The sequence below is a fragment of the Cloeon dipterum genome, chromosome 4 (genome assembly GCF_949628265.1).
Source record: "Cloeon dipterum chromosome 4, ieCloDipt1.1, whole genome shotgun sequence".
NCBI classification, from domain to species: Eukaryota; Metazoa; Arthropoda; class Insecta; order Ephemeroptera; family Baetidae; genus Cloeon; species Cloeon dipterum.
Genome location: NC_088789.1, coordinates 19040608 through 19056615, shown reverse-complemented (window position 1 = coordinate 19056615; position 16008 = coordinate 19040608). Strand labels below are relative to the sequence as shown.

Here is a 16008-nt window from a genome sequence, read left to right as displayed (position 1 = left end):
AATTTTCTTATTTGATTAAGAGATATTGCAGCTCCATTTTTGTCAGTAGGAAAATATTCTAAAAAAATGTATCATAAAAAGAGGAAAATTTAATCACTTATCAGAATAAGCGGAGTATTTTGCTCTTTTGAAGAAGTGTATTTTAAGGTGCATAAAATCCCTTATGGAAACCTTTAATTTGTTTCAGAATTATAGCTCATTTCACATTTCTAATAACCAAATTTCGTCTAAATTGAATAAACAATTAATATTTGGCAATTTTTTTCCAACCTCCTGATTGTCTTTTTTGAGAAGTACTGGTTTTTTCCAAATGAGAGGTTTTATTATTTACTAACTTTTACGATAGAGTTTATTTCTATGCCCAAGATAGTCAGTTTAATTGTGCTCTCTACTCTCTAGACCGGTTTGCAGCCTCCATTTTGAACCTCAGTCAGAATTTCATGACGCTTGGATAATATTTCCAAGTCTAACGATATGTGGCATCAAATCAAAAGGAGCTCGTACATAAATAAATAGAGCCATATTCCACTCTCACCGCACGCGCGAGTAGATCAATCGCTATATAAGCACAGAGAGCGTTGGTTGCATCGTCTGCGCGGCAGCATGTACTTCATGTCACCGTCACCCAGGCTTTTCCTCTATTATTTCATCGATGCATGCCGCGTGGTGCATTCCGCAATGGATTGCGAGAGGGAGTCGTCGATCCATTGATGTGGCCCATTGAGTGCCGGCCGCGGCTTCGGAGTGATGCAAAGGTAAACGCGGCGGCTGGCCCTCCGTGAGGCAACACGAGGAAATGCAACTGACCGCACAAGCGTGACAATTAATTAGCGCCGCGCGCTTGCTGCTCAAATCACGCAAAAATGAAAGTAGGAAACGGCGAGAAGACGATATCCATACTCCACACGCCTATATAATATCGCATTCGCGGTTTTTCCCTTTCTGCGAGCCGTGTGTTGTTTCATTTCAATAAGACCGATTAGCGCGGGAAAGCCTACAAAATTGCCGCCGCCGCCGCCGACCTGTGCATGCAAATTGGCTGCTGCACAAATTGGCACTTGTTGTCGTGATCGAGTTTGCAAACACTCGTACCGCGCGCCCGCTCTCGCACCGCCGCGATAAAGGTTTGCGCAAACAGACAGACTAATCATCTCGGGCCGCGCGTTCGCAAATCACCCGGACGGAATGTAAACTCACTCCGCTCTTAGCAGAATTCGCACAAACAGGTACAAACGGTTGTTTCACTTCGCACGTCTGCAATTCGATTGAAAAACGGCAGATTTGTGCTTACGTTCCTGACCTCGAAATAAAATACTTTTTCCGTGCATGCACCGACAAGATATTGTTCATCTAGATAATCTTTTTTTAAGGTCAACCTCTTTGCATCAGATTTTTTTCGGGTATCGTATTGCAATGCAGCTATGAGTCCAAGGAAACCGCCGCGATTGATTTAATTACTATAATGTAGTGTGCGTGTTTGAGTTTTAGACGAGCTTCCAAACGTCACGGGACCATCAATTGGCACGAATCGTCAAATTTAGTCCCTATGAGCCTGAAAAACTACCTTAAAGTGTTTGAAATTATTTATTATGATGTGGATTCCGTAAAAATTCAGCCCAAAAATTTATATTCCAGCCCGGAAAATATTTTCTTGTTTGAGAAAATTGAAGGAAGGACATTATTACAGGATAATTAAAAAAATCGTTTATAAAGCTTTAAATTGAATTTTCTCTAAAAATTGGGTCAAAGCTTGAATTTATTTATTTGTTATTATATCTGAAAAAACACACAAAGATTTTATGATTTCATTTTGCGGTGCTTAAATCGTAAAAATTCAATAAAATAGCCCAAAATTCATTCTGAATTGACAAATTTATCCATGCTTGAAAATTATGTTCTTATGACCCGCGAGAGTGTAGAGCCATGTTTAGCTCAATGAAACACATTCAATTAGAGAAAGGAATTTAAACGACAACCTTTTCAACTTTTCCCCGCTTGGGTTGTTATTTTATTTGCCAGGGCCTGATTACACCAAGAAAACAACGAAACGCATTATACTCCTTTCTCTCACCGCCGCCGCGGCCGCGGCAGATCTTCGCGGCTGTGCGCCGATTATTTATTTCGGCGTAATTGCGCGCATCGGCGGCGCGGTCCTGCTTTTGCTTTCACCGCGCGGCGTAGTTGCTGGAGTGATTGTTCATTATAAAACGAGGAGGCCGCCGAGCCGAGCCGGATTCCATCTCGAAGAAGAGGGTGCCTTGGCGGCCAGGGATGACCTTGGACCACGCCCTGGCCACAGGTCGCTCTCGGTGATTTCGCAATTGCGTCTCATTTTTGATCTCCTCTCTCTTTTATTCCGGCCTGGCAACGGGCGAGACGAAAACAAAATAATAAAAAATAAAAAAACCGGCCGGGGTGGATTTTCGGACCCGCCAAGCGCGGTGAATGGGTAAAGAGAGCGTGTGCGTGTGTTCGCCGCGCGCGATGCAGTGTGTGTGTGTGTGTATGTGTATTTGGGCCGTTAGCAACCACCGGCGGCTCCGTTATGGCCTTCACGGAGCCAGTTTTACTCTCGCTCTCTTTTCGCCCCACCTTTGGCGCGCAGTATTACCATTATTATTATTATTATATAAGAAACAGGCTCGCAATTTAACACGACACGCATAAATTAACAACGTCCAATAAAATGTCGAGGCTGCGGCGTGCACCGACGACTGTGTTTGGGATCCGGGATAGGACAACCGATCGCCCGCTGACCTCCTGCCTTCCCTCAGGGCACGCAGAGCGAACCATTTTTAATTGCATTCTAGCCATCTATCTGCCATCACAAAAACAGCTGCCATTTTTCTACTCACGACTCCGATTCACCGATGCTGTTTTAGATTAATCAAACTAACACTATATTCGATTTTTTATAGGAAGCAGCTTGAGTCTGAGATATGGGCTTTTATCTATCACATTTCATAAGGGACTAGTGGTAAAGTCACAATATGTATTTTAAAAAATTATCAGATAAATCTAAGTGATAAAACATTTATCTCAACAAATCACGAAATGATAACCGTGGTAAGTGTAAGTGAAATACCCGAAAATAAACAAGACCGGGTCTTGCACGTTCAAGACCTGAAATTTTAAATCGTAATTTCTTCTTCGCTTCTTGCACGCAACAGACCTGGCCTTGCGCGGTGAAATGGACAAGACCTAATGTGTATGCCAACCTTTGAAAGTGCGCGGTTTGTTATTATTTCAACAAGTGCAGTTCACGGAATTATTAATCATGCATATGTTTTATTCTGGGGGTTTTGCTTCATTTAAAGTGGTTTATCATCAATTAAAAATTGAAGTAAATACGGTCTTATGCTCACTATTCAATGGAATGTGAATATTCAAAATAAGAGACGAGGATTTGTGACGAGACGTAGAGAGAAGGGACATTTTGGAATTGCACAACAATTTATCAGTCATTTAAGGATTTTGTTTTGTTTCACAAGAAATCACTTTGCCCACTTTGCATAAATATTATTATTCAAAGGTGACGCTTTATTTCACTATACTTGTCAGAATTTTTTCAATTATGACTTTTATGAATTTTAAAATCAAATCCTGCAATTAATTGCAAAAAATAGCTTCCCGACGAGGGATTAAAAATCTCTCTCTCTCTCTCTCTCTCTCTCTTACCTAAGAGTATCACTTCCCAAAAGAACTTCCACATGACCATCGACATCCTAATGAACCGTAAAGCTGATAAAATTTCCAATTTTTTTACATTGACCACATAGATATATCGGACAAAAATGTTAAATATTTATTTAGGAATTTTTCCCAATGACCTAAATGACCAATGGTAGACTACTAAGATCGTTTGAAAACATCATCTTGAATATCTTCAATCACACTTGCAGTTAGTATTTTTTGTCCTTTTATTATTAAGCAGTAGTGGAATTTTGGATCGATAGACTCCCGTTTTAAAAATAAACTGTAACCAAACGTTTCATACGCAACCGTAATTCAGGGAAGAGAGTAATTGGCCTTCAGGTCAATTGTTTAAATCAGTTCCAACACAATCTTGGCTTTATATTTTTTGTGAAAACCGTGAAAACACAAGGTTCTTTCAACAATTAAATTATGCTTACCAGAACATAGAGATCATTCAGATATCAATACGGCCAGATGGCCTCAGTGTCGTATTACTAAACTTTAACAATATAATTGACGTCTTCACAGTAACAATTTTTTCTTGAAATTTTGGCTGTTGCAAAATTAGACTATCCGTCAACAATATTCTGTTTGAAACTCGTAACACATGATTTGATTGCAAATAATAATCTATTTTTTGCTGTATCTGCCTAGTTCCTGAATATGATGATCAGGCATTTTGTTCCGATGAAATTGTAGAGACACATATTTGCTATACAATTTTTAAGAAGATGAAGATTTATTATTTAATTTTTCTCTTTTGCTGCTCCTCCCAAGCGGCCGAGATAAACGCCTCGCATGCATAAACGCTGACCGGCTGCGTTTTGCAATTCGAATCGATCAGCACAAGCAGCTCCACTTCTCTCGATAATGTTGTGTGTGAGTGAGCGTAAATGTGTCACAATCAGCAGTCATTTCGCTGGCCATGTGTGTGTCCACACCCAAGAATTATAAAGTGATTGTTTTTCTCGCCGGGTGCTCGGCTAGCTAGCTCGCTTTTCAACAATACTGAGGCATAAAAGCGGCGATTTGAACGCCCGCAACGGCCTTCTCAAGGCTGCATTCCGATCACCCTTCACCGAGCGAGTAAACGCGGGCAGCACTGCAAATAAATTACATCAGTGCATGCACCTGCGACGCCCGAAAAAAAGCCAAACAAAACCCATCCGCGCTCTATCGTTTGACTTATGCAACCGTTTCTTTCTCAGTCAGCAGCCCGTCCGAAACGCCATAAAACAATCGCGCCGCGAGATGCAGTGGCGGTAATTACGGCCGGTGTGTATTAAGTCGATAGGCGACCTTCGAAATAATTGGATTCATTGCTAGGACGCCGCAGTTTCCAACCATGCACGCTGGCCGATTAAAGGTCGCTTTGCTCTCAGCACGCTCGAAAAGGCGAACTAGACATTTATACCTGCAGCTGCTTTTTTTCAGACTCGCACACACAATCAAGCCTACTGTTGTTTATATTTTCAGCCATTCGACGACTATGTGAGCCCCTCCAGGCTTTTTTTGGCGAGCCGTGATAGGAACGAAAATTTAAAAGGCAGCTATCCCTGCAGCCGCCTCCGACCGAAAGAAACACACAAATGCTGTCTGGATGGAACGAGGAGAGGTCCAACGCTATCCGAGTTGACCGCACCGGCTAGACTTCCCAGTGAGCAATGATGCAAACGGCCTTCTCTCAACACTCCCTCGCTCTTTGTCTTTTGATTTGCAAAATTACATTTAAGCATTTTGTGGAAAACCCGTGTGTTTTATTTCACTCCTTTTGCTATATTTCAAGGTTTGTTTTAAATGGTTCGGAAAAAGTGGGGAATATTTTTGTATTCAATGAAACAGCTTTTATTCACAATCTGAGTATTTATTTGGAGTTTAACAATATTGTTTTCATAGGAAATATGATCAAACAAATAATATTTTTTTCAAGGCGTTAAAAATCAATCTCTTAGGATGGTCATGGGGAATTTATTGAATTTTTGTAGTCTGACGAAATCTGAAGTAATATAGTGTTAAAAAATTGTTGCAATTTACGGATATTTGAAAGAAAAAACAATCGATCAAATAGCTATTCTTAAAATTATGAGTAAAGTTTAAGTAGTAGTAATGGAGTTATTTCACTTTTGATATTGCCAATCGATTCCTGAGGGTTGAAATAGGTTAAAGCAGCTAAATTAGGTTAATTATTCAATACGACGCGCTAAAAATCGTTGAAAATGTAAAAACCTCAGCGGACTGTGATCTGAATCTAGCAAATAGTGCCAGAAGAACGCCGGCGACCAATGAGAGAAGGGATTGGTTCTCTGATTGACCTCTTGACGTAGCGCTGGCCTAAGATCGAGACAACAGCGCTACAGCCAGCGCAAGCGAGAAGGTGGTAGGTCAGCCAGGAGCCAGCCTTGTCGCTTGACTCACTTGTGCAGAAAAACCTTAAATTATGAAAGATAATTTATAAGTTTCTGTATTTTTCTCATGCTGAAATCTAAACTTTCTCAAGTGATCGAGATTTTTGGAAAATGTAATAATTTGAAAAATTAGTGGCCACAAAAAACATCTGCCCCAAATCTAGACTTTGACATGCTTGAAAACTACTAATTATGTTTGGAAGGTTTCTTTCGAAAATTAATAAATCTTTGTTTGTCTCAAACTGTTGATACCTGGCACGCGTTCGCTTATGAAATACTTAATCGTCTCTCACTCCTCGATTTTGAGCAGTCTGATTCATGAATTAATTTAGTTTCATCACGCTCTCGGCTGGAAAGCATGCGAGCCTTGCATAAACAAATAATGCGACGCTAAGGTTCTTTCATTCACCAGCAAGTGTTACAAATCAACAGCAGTCGGGCTTCTGCCAACTGTTTGCAACGGCACCTTTAGAAAATGAAAGTGACAAAGGAGCGTGTACTGTGCATTCCTCTCGTTGAGCAAAACGAGGAAAATCTGTTGTGGCGCGAGCAACGAGAGCGCATCCTTGGCTACAAAATCAGATCGTGATTCGAGCGGTTTGATTAAATTTATTTATTCAGCTTACACGGTGTAAATTACAAATTCGGATTTCTCCTGCGTGACTAATATGCAGCGAAATTAAGAGGCGCGGGCGCTTTGAAAACACAGCGTGGAACACATCTCTCCTTCTCAATTGGCCCGGTTTAAGAGTGAATTAGAATTTAATTGGTCCCGAGTCAGCCTTGGACGTCGATCGAAGTCTCTCTCACAGCCTGTCCAGCTCGTCCAGGATTCGGTCGGCGTCGTCCGTGGGGTTCAGCTTGTACTCAACCGCAGCCTCGATGGCGTCTTGGAACAGCTGAAAGAGTTATAAGGCGTGAATAATCGCGGATGTGACTTGACAAAAGAGCAGGCGCAGAGGCGGAATTCCGCGTTATTAAATGTCAGGGCGGAGTAGCTGATCAGCAGGTGGGGTTGGGAAATTTAGACGATTGATTATTTTTTGTGAGTGACTGATTTACTTTATGATTCCAAATGATGAGAAATCTCGCAATAGGATACTTTTAAGCGGAGTCAAAAATTGTCCAAATAGCTCTCGAAGCTCTTAAACGCAACAAAATTCTTGATTTTTAGTGATTCTTTTTAATTTGATTATTATTTTAAGAAGAGTGAATCCGAGAATCATGGTGTGTTTTTCTGCTATTTGATAGCTGACAATTTGCTAAAGAAATATAGTTCACGTTATATTATACGGTTCGATAGACCCAAGCTCCTGTAAAAAGACAATATATTTTTTATGAAAATTCAAACTGTCATAATTTCTTGAAAGAAGTCGCATTTCAACAAACTTCACATTTTTGGAAGCGATAATCGAATCGAATGATGTGCGATTTTTATACTTTTGGAAACGTTTGGGATTTTTCCAGAATTTTCCAACAAAAATGTGCCCAAGGAAAATCTCGTGCAGAAAAGTAATGGCTTTGAGAAAGGTTTTACACTTTCCTTTAAGTTTTCATAAAATCAAGCTTATTTTAAAATTTTTGACTGGAAAAAACTTTTGAACTACCCTGCTAATCAGACTATACTTTTTATTATTACAATCACCGAGCAGCTTATTTCATAATGCGGTGCTTCAGATTAGTCACAAAGTTGGCTTAGCTCGCTCATAAATTCCCACAAACTAATTATTTTTATCATAATCGAGCGGTTCGATAAACGCTGATATGCAGTTTTTTATGGATACCGTGTTCTCAAAACACGTTTACAAGCCGAGTTGAATGCTAATTGAATGCATTCGAGATGGAAAGGAGGCATTTATTTATTTATGGATGAGCGAGTTTCGTAACACAAACACAATGACGGGCCGCACCTTGACGACGTTGGTTCCGTCCGAAGCGGACACAAAGTGTAACGGCAGTCCATTGCGCTGCGGGAAGGCGAACGAGCGACGCGTTACCTCCAGGTCGGCGTCGATTTTGTTGGCGCCGACCAGTACAGGGATGTGCGGGCGGTACTTGCGCAGCTCCTGCAGCCACCGCGCCAGGTTCTTGTACGTCACCTGCGAAGAAACAAGATCACTCTGCTACGATTAAGGATATCCTGGTGCGAATTTTTAGCTTTTATCGCAGCTTTACTTAACTTTATCATGTATTTTTGCATCGCATTGCATTTCTTTTAATTACAAGCAAAGGTCAAAGACTCGTAAATATCAGCAAAAACTTCATTTCCTGCAGCGCACGGCGCGCATAGCGTGAAATCGATAACGCCAAGAGGGTCATTATTTTTTCCTAATCAAACAATAGAGCTCGCCGCGTATTATCTTCGCACAACACTCAACTAAAGACAAAATTTTCCTCCATAGAGATAACGGTTTTGAGTATTAATTTGCGAGTCAGATCTGGTTAAAAAGTCGAATACGCGAGCAAGCACTCGTTGCTAATGCTATGCTATTACGCAATTTAACAGCAGCACTCTTGAGTCACGTGACGCATAATGTGAGTGGCAAACGACTAAACTTGACAGCCATGCAGCCAGCTATGGGACACACAACGTATAAAGCTCAGCAAGTGACGTCCGACAACACGCACAACGTGCATGTCGAGCGGATTGCATACCTCATTGTCACACTTGGAGAAGAGCAGCTCTTGAAGTAACAACTTAACCGCATTAACCCATCTTCGGGCAGCAGTGAAAATGCCTTTAGGGAAATATTTTTATTGAATGGAACGGCGACAATGTTTTTTCTTGCTTCCTTTAAGCGTAAAGACTGATTTAAATGAATGATGACCACTTTATTACTTTATGTATCATAAATAAACCGATTTAAAAGTTATATCAGACTGCTTTAGATTTTTATTTGCCTTAAGAAATTAAAAGTATCGAGGATTCATGAAAATTTATGCATTGCAAAAAAACAGAAATTATAGAGCAGACCAGAGGAAAATTAAAACTAAAAGACTCTTATCCTAAAATTGCTTAGCAGGGAATTAAAAAAAAAAAGAATTGGAAAAATTTCCGGTAATCGTTTGGGAAAGGGGCTAAAACTTAATTCTTGTGAAATCTGTTACAAGGAATCTTTTGAATGCAGGGGTTTTGGTTTTCAATAATGTTAGAAACATTAGCGAGTTAAGGAGGTCCTAATGGGATTTAACTTGATAATCGTTTTATATATTAATTTTAGGTCAGTTTTAAATCAATATATTGATAGTTTTTGATAGGTATATTAATTTATATTTCTTGATCAGACCAAAGCTGACTGAGTGTTGTTGGTTTGTACCATTTTAGGCAGCGCAGAAGGCATTTGCCCACTTTTTAAATATTATTTTTCATTTTTTATTATAGGTTGAATAAAATCTAGAATTTTTTTGGATAAAGTGCTTTCTAAATGAAAGATAGATTGTATAGAATGGCTCTTCTAATAGGAAATAAAAATTAAGGAACAAAAAAATAGTGTTTTAAGGGAATTTATTGCAAATCATGTAACATTTTTTCTTTAAAATTAATTCCCTGTGAGCCACCCATGCTTTATTTGTTTTCCTTTGGGAGTAGCAATTATTGTAAAATCTATAAAAACTAAATTTAATATTTACCTAGAAAATCCCAATTTTCCTTGACCACTAAACAGTTGAGATGGTTTACAAACTTCCATTATATTAAAAATGTGTACGTGTGTATAATATTTCATTTTGTAATTCTATCTGATTGAAAATAAAAAAAAGTTGTCCTGCTGACCTGAAAAGTAACACAATAACATGAACCTGGATTATCAGTTTTTAAACAATATCGTGTGCAAAAAACAGCGTGCTCCTCGACAGACGATATTACATAATACGCGAGTCCACGACTCAAGTGTGCGAGAAAACCTGATTTGTGGCGGGGCCGCAGACAAGATCAGAGTGTTTGGTGCCGAATGCGATCATTCACCTTTCTGGTGGCGTCGAAGAGCAGGATGCAGGCGTGGGCCGCGTGAAAGTACGACGGATGCAGGTTGTTGAACTGCTCCTGTCCGGCCGTGTCCCAAAAGTCGACGCGCACTTGCGTGCCGCGCACCACCGTGTGGTGCTCGTACAGCGTCAGCGCGTACGTCGACAGCTGGCGCGGCTGGAACGCGTCCATGAGGAAGCGCTCGACGCACTTGGACTTGCCCACCGCGCTGTCCCCAAGGCAGATGACCTTGACGGCCATTTCCGCCCCTGCCACCCCCTCGTCCGGTCCCAGGTACGAAAGGTTGGCCTCCTCTGCGCTGTAGCTGTCCATTTTTGCCGCCCCCGGTCGCGCATTCCACCACCCAGGTGGCACCACCCGCGCATTTGAATAAACACCCGAATATTTTATTACTCATTTGTTGACTGGGGAGTTGTTTTAGTCGGGTTTATTGCCAGCCGCTCCACTTTTATTGACGGTGTTCTAGACCAAAGTTCTATTGACCGAAAGAGAGAAAGAGTATTTTGGTTTTAATGAAATTTTAGCAGTTAATTAAATATAAAAAAGGTTAAACTCTTGACAAATGAAAGGGCATGATGGTCTTGCAAAAGGGTGCATCGATGGGACTGGTGAAAACGCACATATGTCTAACACAAATTGATATAATATCTGAAATAAAATTAATTAAAAATTAACCAAATCATTTGTTTCAAACTATGCCAGCATAAAAACGGTGTTTGTACATACATTCATCATGATTTTAAAATTTACTAAATTAAAATTTTCATCCGCTGCTATATACTGCATTTAAAATTGTTTCAAAATATCAGAGTTAATTCAAACTTATTTATCTTCATTTGCAACTCTTTTTACTGAAAATATAGGAATTCGTCATAAAAGGTTTAGATACCGGGGAATTTAAGCAGTATGTCTTCCAGCTCCTGGCTCGCGCCGTGGCTTACAAGCGTGCAGTAAGTTGGTGCTGGCTGCCGTCAAGTTGCACAACAGCTGACTACCCAGAATTTATTTCCATGCAGGGCTAATTTTAAATTTAATAAAATACTTGCGTGCATGTTTCTTTAATTATTTTTCTGGTGCCTCGGATTGCAATGCTTAGAAAAATTATTATAGAATAATTTCTGACCTGTTTTGAAAGATTCCCTTTTTCTTAGGTAACGTTTGTGTTGTATAGTTAGTTAAATGAGGCGCTGCACTTAAAATAATTTCACGCTTTATTTCACACACACGAAGGTGAACACATTTCATAAACAATTTAAAATAACACAAATTCCATTTAAGCCATGTCACGAATTATTTAACTAGACCCAACAGCTCAAGATGAAAACACGTGCACGCGTTACCTTCTGGCACTCATCCAGTTGTGCGAGTACCAATGAGCCGTCTCCTTTATCGCCTGCTCGAGTGGCGTAAACTGAAAATCTGGCAGCAGGGAGCGCAGTTTGGCGTTGCTAGCCGTCTTTTTAAACTGGCCGTCCGCCTGCGAAGTGTCAAACTCAAGCCGGCCCTGGTAGCCGCACGCTTTGGCCAGCACATGGGCCACCTCTCCGATGGACACTTCATCTTTCTCGTCAACTGTTTAATACTTCAGATTAGATTTGATTCAAAGATTATATTTAATGTGACATACCTGAGAGGATGATTGGCTCGACTGAATCGTAATTCCACAACGCCCAAACCATTAGTTTGGCCAAATCCAGAGAATAAATAAACTGACGAAGAGGTTTTCCAGTGCCCAAAACGGTCACAGCGGGCTGGCCTTCCGTTGCAGCTTTGTGGATTCTGGCGCGTAACACAAAGGGATTTGAATAATTTATGTTAATACAGGTTAGCAAAATTTTGTATGCTTTTTATCTTATGAAAAATCTTAGAAAATTCAAACAGCTGATTAATTTGCAATTCTGGAAAATAGTTTCCTCAAACATATCTCAGGAAATAGCGCCGTGTAAGAAATTGACTCCTACCGCACTTCTCGTTTAACACAAAAAAATTGAAATTGCCAAATTAAGCAAGATTTTATAACATTTTCTGATAAAAATTAAAACTCTTCAAAAAGACGTTTCATTTCAGCACGTGTGATTTCCTAGATAACTTATAATATTTGGGAAAATTCCGACCTTTGGCAAAATGTTCTGAAAAAATACTGTTGTTGTACCAACCTTGCCAACAAAGCAGGCAAAACGTGCGCCTCTCCTTGCCTGAAGTTGTCATGCGGCCCGAAAACGTTGCAGGGGACGACAGAGGTGAACATACAGCCGTACTGTTGATTGTAAGCGTGATTTTGGACGTCAATTAAGCGCTTAGCGTGGCTGTAGCCAAAGTTTGACGGGTGAGGAGGCCCATTGTGCACCTGCATGCACCAAAATCATTATTATCTTGGATTTATTCTGGTTCAACAGTGATACACATAACCCGGCGGGCCTACAAGAAGAGGCCAAGCCGGGAAATGGCGAGCAAACAAACAGTGTGGAAATTAAAGTGCGAGAGTCTTCCTGACGATGTTGGCAGTTCCAAGTACTGCAGCTTTCTGCATCAGCTTGAGGTGGTTTGTTGTCAGCGGCAATGTCTCCATCAGCTTCTTCCAGTCTTTGAGCACAACTCCATTTGTAGAAATGACAACAGGAACCACGTTGATTTTCCCCAGGTTGTAGATTTCCTTCAACTCCACTGCAAGCGGCTGATACTTTCTCTTTTTTTCGACGACGGTTCTCTCCACATTGGCATCCAAAGGCACGGCGATGTCGATGATCAGGCCTTCTTTCTTCCGTTGGTCAATGACGACGATGTCCGGTCTGTTGGCCTCGACTGCTCGGTCAGTCACCATCTCCGAGTCCCAAAGAAGACGCACTCCTCCAGCTTCCATGACCTGCGGTGGCTTGCATCTGTAATAGGGCTGCTCTTCCTCCTGTAATTTGAGGCTTTTAGCGAGCGCTTGATGCACCACCTTCGCGACATTGTTATGCCGCTCAAGATACTCCCTGGGAGCCAGGACACTGCATCCTCCGCAAACATGTTGAATCGATTCGTTCTGTACCCTACATAATCGACACCTATCAGAGACATCCTGGCGCATGACATGCCTCTGGTAACCTCGAGTGCTAATCACCTCATCTTGAATGCTAAGAATAAAACCTTCAGTCTCACCAAAAATACCCGAAGTTCTAAGCCACTCAGTTGACCATTCCTTGTCTACATTCTGAGATTCCAGCACCCGAAGAAAACGACCATGCAACTCCTTTCCTCGCCATTCCTGCTTCCTGTCTTCCAAACTCATCAGGGGAAACTCAACGGGATCCACCGAGACGAGATCAAGCGCACCAAATGCCAAGTTCTTTTCTTGAATCACTTCGACAAACTCTGACCTGTTTTGCACAAAATAGTGCCTCAACTGTTCACATTGCCTAGCACACATGACCTCTAAACATAGAAGACCTCGTCCTCCTTCTTTCCTCGGGATGTACAATCGCTGGATTGAACTTCGTGGATGATGAAGCCTAAACTTGGTTAAGGTGACTCGAATCTTCCTATCTAATGCCTGCAATGAAGACTTTGACCATTTCAAGACTCCAAAACTGTACACAGCAACTGGAATCACCCATGAATTAATCGCTGCGATCTTGCTCCTCCCTGACAAATATGTCTTGCAGACCTTTCGAACTCTAGCCAATACCCTCTTCTCCACCAACTTTCTGACATCACTGCTATTGATCTGCAAAAGCTGCTGCATACCCAAATACTTGTAGCTACCCCCTTCTTCCAAAGAATCAATGACCTCTCCATTCAGCAACTCTAAAACTTCTGCTCCTTCAACCACTTTCCCTTTCTTAACATGAACAGCAGCGCACTTCTCTAAACCAAATTCCATTTTGATCGTGTCACTAAACTTTTCTACCACTTCCAACATTTTCTTCAGCTGCCTTTTGTTGCCTGCGTAGAGCTTCAAATCATCTAAATATAACTGGTGAGATATTAGACCTGCTGGCACTTCAGACATTTTATAACCGCACTTCAGATCGTTGATCAGCATGCTCAGAGGATTCATCGCTAATATAAACCAAAGAGGGCTAAGACTATCCCCCTGAAAAATTCCTCGTCGAATCTGGATCTCATCAGTTCTTGTAGCATTTGGTCCTCTTCCTACAATCAGTTGCGTTCTCCAACTCTGCATACAAGTCTGTAAAAGGGTAATAACAGCGCCATCTACCTTATATAGTCGAAGAACCTCAACAAGCCAAGAATGAGGAACAGAATCGAAAGCCTTTTTGTAATCTATCCAACAAGTTGAAAAGTCTTTTTTGTCTTTTTTGACCTGGGAAGCAACTGCAGAGTCTACCACCAAAAGCTCCTTGCAACCTCGGGACCCTTTCCTACAACCATTTTGCTCTGGAGCAACAATGTTGAGAGCACTAACATGAGCTTCTATTTTCGCTGCAATAATAGAAGTGAAGAACTTGTACAAAGTTGGAAGACATGTTATGGGCCTATAGTTTTTCGCCTGATTGGACTCCCCACTCTTGTAAAGCATGAAAGTGTTGCCTAGAGTCAGAAATTGAGGAATGCTGTCAGGGTCATCAATGAAATCTGAAAATCTACTCTGAAGAATTCTGTGAGTTGCAGGAAATTTCTTCCACCAAAAATTCTGCACACCGTCATGCCCAGGCGCCTTCCAGTTGTGAGATTTCTTGATTACTCTTGACACATCATCTACTCCAATAACGACCTTCTCCATCTGTGTCAAATCTTCACATTTCCCCTTCACATCTCCTATCCACGAAGAACCTTCATCATGCTCTTTTGGATCCGACCAAATTCCTGCCCAGAATTCCTGCAAACTTTCCTTCGATGGCATTTCTCCTTCCACCTGCTTTTGCCCCTCTAGTTTCCTGAAAAACTGCTTTCTATTTTCCCTAAACATCTTCTCTTCTCTCCTTCTCTTCGAAGATTCGTTGAACCTACGTATTCTGCTCCCCAAAGCTGCAATTCTCTGTTTCAAGTATTATTATTATTATTAATTTTTTAATTAAAAATGATTTGCTACCATTGTCTCATCGATTGGGTAGGGAGTCTTGTCAGGGAAAATGCAGGTCGAAAGGCAAGACACGACCTTGTGCACTTTAAATTTGTAGCTGTTGTGAAGAACGTTGTCGTTTATTTGCAAGTTTACTCGCTGCAAACACATACAGTTATTATTTGCTAAATAAAACGCAAGCAAGCGCTGACATACGCCGTCAGATTGTGATAATTACCAGAAAATCTAGGTTGTGTGCCATGTTGTGAAAAAGTCCGCCAACCATCGCTGCGAGGTGAATGACATGAGTAGGCTTGTATTTTTCAAAAATCGCTTCCGTTTGCTGAGCATCGCTGGAAAGTTATTAAGTATAATCTCCTTTAATAATAATAAGCACCATGTAAATTAAAGAGCTGTATCATAATTCAAAAGAAAATTTTCTCTGTCAAGTTTTAAACTTGATAAAATTAAAAAGAGAACAATTTAAACAAATTTAATTTATATTGTAAAAAATATCCACCTAAGATCCCCATCCTTGCTGCTGAGGAAAATCCACGACTCGTCCGGCTTGGCATCCGCCTCAACCACCGTCCGGATGGCCTGTCCGACGAGGCCGGACCCTCCAGTAACCATCACCCTTTTTTGGGCCATGTTAAATGAACCGTTCGTCTGTCGGCTCTTGAATTTTCTCCAAACGCGGGCCTGAAAGGTGGACATGTCCATGCTTTAGAACGGTGGTGTTATAATCCAATAAATAAATTACCCTCTCTCGTCGTTAGTTCGATTCGCGCCCCTCGTTCACATTCACTGCCAACTTACAGTCCACGTCAAACTCACTCAGCCGGCTTTGTCGACAGCCTTATCATACGGCACGGCTCCTTTTTATTTACGATACGGCCAATTGAGTCCGGGACTGC

General features: G+C 41.1%; 2 protein-coding genes across 2 annotated transcripts; both read right to left on the bottom strand.

The window, feature by feature from the left end:
* Positions 1-6694: 6694 nt before the first annotated feature.
* LOC135943222 (rab-like protein 2A) lies at positions 6695-11156 on the bottom strand. The gene is made up of 3 exons (XM_065489682.1): positions 10066-11156; positions 8012-8200; positions 6695-7000 (listed from the first exon to the last, which is right to left on the bottom strand). Exons 1-3 carry the CDS (start codon positions 10396-10398, stop codon positions 6908-6910), a joined length of 615 nt encoding a protein of 204 aa, XP_065345754.1. The 5' UTR covers positions 10399-11156; the 3' UTR covers positions 6695-6907.
* A 123-nt stretch (positions 11157-11279) lies between these two features.
* On the bottom strand, positions 11280-15992 carry Gmer (GDP-L-fucose synthase-like protein). The gene is made up of 7 exons (XM_065489674.1): positions 15855-15992; positions 15612-15793; positions 15330-15444; positions 15122-15250; positions 12243-12433; positions 11714-11865; positions 11280-11658 (listed from the first exon to the last, which is right to left on the bottom strand). The coding sequence occupies exons 2-7, from the start codon at positions 15740-15742 to the stop codon at positions 11423-11425; spliced, it is 954 nt and encodes a 317-aa protein (XP_065345746.1). The 5' UTR covers positions 15743-15793; positions 15855-15992; the 3' UTR covers positions 11280-11422.
* Between the last annotated feature and the right edge of the window lie 16 nt (positions 15993-16008).

What these genes read in the sequence shown, in the direction of transcription:
- LOC135943222 (XM_065489682.1), bottom strand. Translation starts at nt 10,398, where the DNA reads ATGGACAGCTACAGCGCAGAGGAGGCCAACCTTTCGTACCTGGGACCG. An exon ending in TCTTCGACGCCACCAGAAAG is followed by an intron (nt 8,201 to 10,065) that starts GTGAATGATCGC and finishes GTTTCTTCGCAG; the next exon opens with GTGACGTACAAGAACCTGGC. An exon ending in ACGGAACCAACGTCGTCAAG is followed by an intron (nt 7,001 to 8,011) that starts GTGCGGCCCGTC and finishes TAACTCTTTCAG; the next exon opens with CTGTTCCAAGACGCCATCGA.
- Gmer (XM_065489674.1), bottom strand. Translation starts at nt 15,742, where the DNA reads ATGGCCCAAAAAAGGGTGATGGTTACTGGAGGGTCCGGCCTCGTCGGA. An exon ending in AGCAAGGATGGGGATCTTAG is followed by an intron (nt 15,445 to 15,611) that starts GTGGATATTTTT and finishes ATAACTTTCCAG; the next exon opens with CGATGCTCAGCAAACGGAAG. An exon ending in CACACAACCTAGATTTTCTG is followed by an intron (nt 15,251 to 15,329) that starts GTAATTATCACA and finishes ATGTGTTTGCAG; the next exon opens with CGAGTAAACTTGCAAATAAA.